The sequence below is a fragment of the Microtus ochrogaster genome, chromosome 8 (assembly GCF_000317375.1).
Source record: "Microtus ochrogaster isolate Prairie Vole_2 chromosome 8, MicOch1.0, whole genome shotgun sequence".
Taxonomy (NCBI): domain Eukaryota; kingdom Metazoa; phylum Chordata; class Mammalia; order Rodentia; family Cricetidae; genus Microtus; species Microtus ochrogaster.
The window spans coordinates 44089165-44091564 of NC_022015.1; the positions used below are offsets into that span (position 1 = coordinate 44089165).

General features: G+C 40.5%; 1 protein-coding gene across 1 annotated transcript; it reads left to right on the forward strand.

Moving 5' to 3' along the window:
• Positions 1-1183: 1183 nt before the first annotated feature.
• LOC101988817 (olfactory receptor 5B12-like) lies at positions 1184-2137 on the forward strand. Its single transcript, XM_005352004.1, has one exon. It carries the CDS (start codon positions 1184-1186, stop codon positions 2135-2137), a length of 954 nt encoding a protein of 317 aa, XP_005352061.1.
• Positions 2138-2400: the final 263 nt, after the last annotated feature.

Consider the following 2400-nt stretch of genomic DNA (forward strand, 5'->3'; position numbering starts at 1 on the left):
GCTGAAGGATAATATTCAGGAGGATGCCTATATGTTTTTCTTTGGGTTCTCCTTATTTAGCTTCTCTAGGATCACTGATTATAGGCTCAATGTCCTTGGTTTATGGCTAGAAACCAAATATGAGTGAGTACATCCCATGTTCCTCTTTTTGGGTCTGGCTTACCTCACTCAGGATAGTGTTTTCTATTTCCATCCATTTGCATGCAAACTCAAGAACAATGGTAATGGGTTTCTGATCCTACTGCACGCACTGGCTTTGTGGGAGCCTAGGCAGTTTGGATGCTTAACTTACTAGACCTGGATGGAGGTGGGGGTTCCTTGGACTTCCCACAGGACAGGGAACCCTGATTGCTCTTCGGGCTGAGGAGGGGGGGACTTAATAAATAAGATTTCTGTCTCTTCCCCGCCACCGCCTCCCATTTCCCGCCCCCTCCCCCAATCAAATCTCCCTCCTTCCTCAGCCCGAAGAGCAATCAGGGTTCTCTGCCTTGTGGGAAGTCCAAGAACCACCCACCTCCATCCAGGTCTAGTAAGGTGAGCATCCAAACTGCCTAGGCTCCCCCAAAGCCAGTACGTGCAGTAGGATCAAAAACCCATTGCCATTGTTCTTGAGTTCTCAGTAGTCCTCATTGTCTGCTATGTTCAGCGAGTCCAGTTTTATCCCAGGCTTTTTCAGACCCAGGCCAGCTGGCTTTGGTGAATTCCCGATAGAACATCCCCATTGTCTCAGTGTGGGTGCAAAATCATTACATACTATCAAATCTTGATGACCTGTCCTTCACTGTGCTCTCTGCTTGTTAAGTTTTCAACATTTATCTTAAGAAAGTTTGTAGACAAATAGTTGTAATGGATATTGTACAGTTTAGTTTAGAAGAGACTATACTTTTTTATATACCAGGAAAATGAAATTGAGACCCACAAATTTGAAAAGGCACAACTGTTCTAGTCACTGCCTACACTGAAGTTTGAATTATTATTTGTAGCATTTTCTTATGAAAAAAAAAACTGTGTGTTCCCATCCTATTTCAGTATGTCATTTTGCATGTAGCTTCTGCCCTGCATAGAAAGAAAAATGTATAGGCATAAGAATGTGTTCACATTTTCTATCTGACACTCATGATTAGCTAACAAAAATTTTATTTGTTCATTTCTTCTTAGGCATATCTCAAAGAAAAATTCCCAAATGACTTTCATGGAGAATATTTCAGAGGTGACTGAATTTATTCTTGTGGGATTAACAAATACCCCAGAGCTCCAGGTTCCTATGTTTATCATCTTCACTGTCATTTATTTGATCACACTGATTGGGAACCTTGGGATGATCATGCTGATTCTACTGGACTCTCGACTCCATACTCCAATGTATTTTTTCCTCAGTAACCTCTCCCTGGTGGACTTTGTTTATGCCTCAGCAGTCACTCCCAAAGTAATGGAAGGGTTTCTCACACAAAACAAGATCATATCCTTCAGTGCATGTGCTGCCCAGATGTTCTTTTTGATAGCCTTTGCCACTACTGAAAGTTTCCTCCTTGCTGCAATGGCTTTTGACCGTCATGCAGCAGTGTGTAAGCCCCTGCATTACTCAACCTCCATGACAAGGACCACATGTATCCTACTTGTTACCTGCTGCTACATCAATGGATTTCTCCAATCTTCCACCCATGTTATTCTCACTTTCCACCTCTCCTTTTGTCATTCCCATGTGATTAATCACTTTTTCTGTGACATTCCCCCAATACTTTCTCTGTCTTGTTCTGATATCCACTTAAATGAGATTATACTGTTTTTATTGTGTACATATGATGTTAGTTTTTCTCTTGTGGTTATCCTGAACTCTTACCTTCTTATTTTCATTGCTATCTTGAGGATGCGCTCTGCAGAAGGCAGAAAAAAGGCCTTCTCAACTTGTACATCACACCTCATCACTGTTTCTCTCTTCTATGGGACGATCATCTTTATGTACTTACAACCCAACTCCAATCACTCAATGGATAGAGACAAAATGGCATCTATGTTCTACACCATGATAATTCCCATGTTGAACCCTCTAGTCTACAGCCTGAGAAACAAAGAAGTCAAGAATGCATTCAAGAAGGTTGCTGGAAAAATGCTGACTTCCCTGGGCCTAGTCAATTAGCTAACGTTTTTTAAGACATGTAAAACTTTTATTGGCCTCCCTTGTCTAAGAATACCTTCACTTTTCTTATTTCTTATCTGTGAATTATATATGAAACCTCACTATTCCTTGTGGTGAATATAATTATGAGTAAACTGTGATCATTTTACCAAAAACGTGATTTAATTCAGTTCAAGACCAAAATTATTATTTCAGGTAGCCTCAGCATCACATTTCTTCATAGAGTTGGGATAAAATGCTTTAAAAGCATGGATATATTCTAC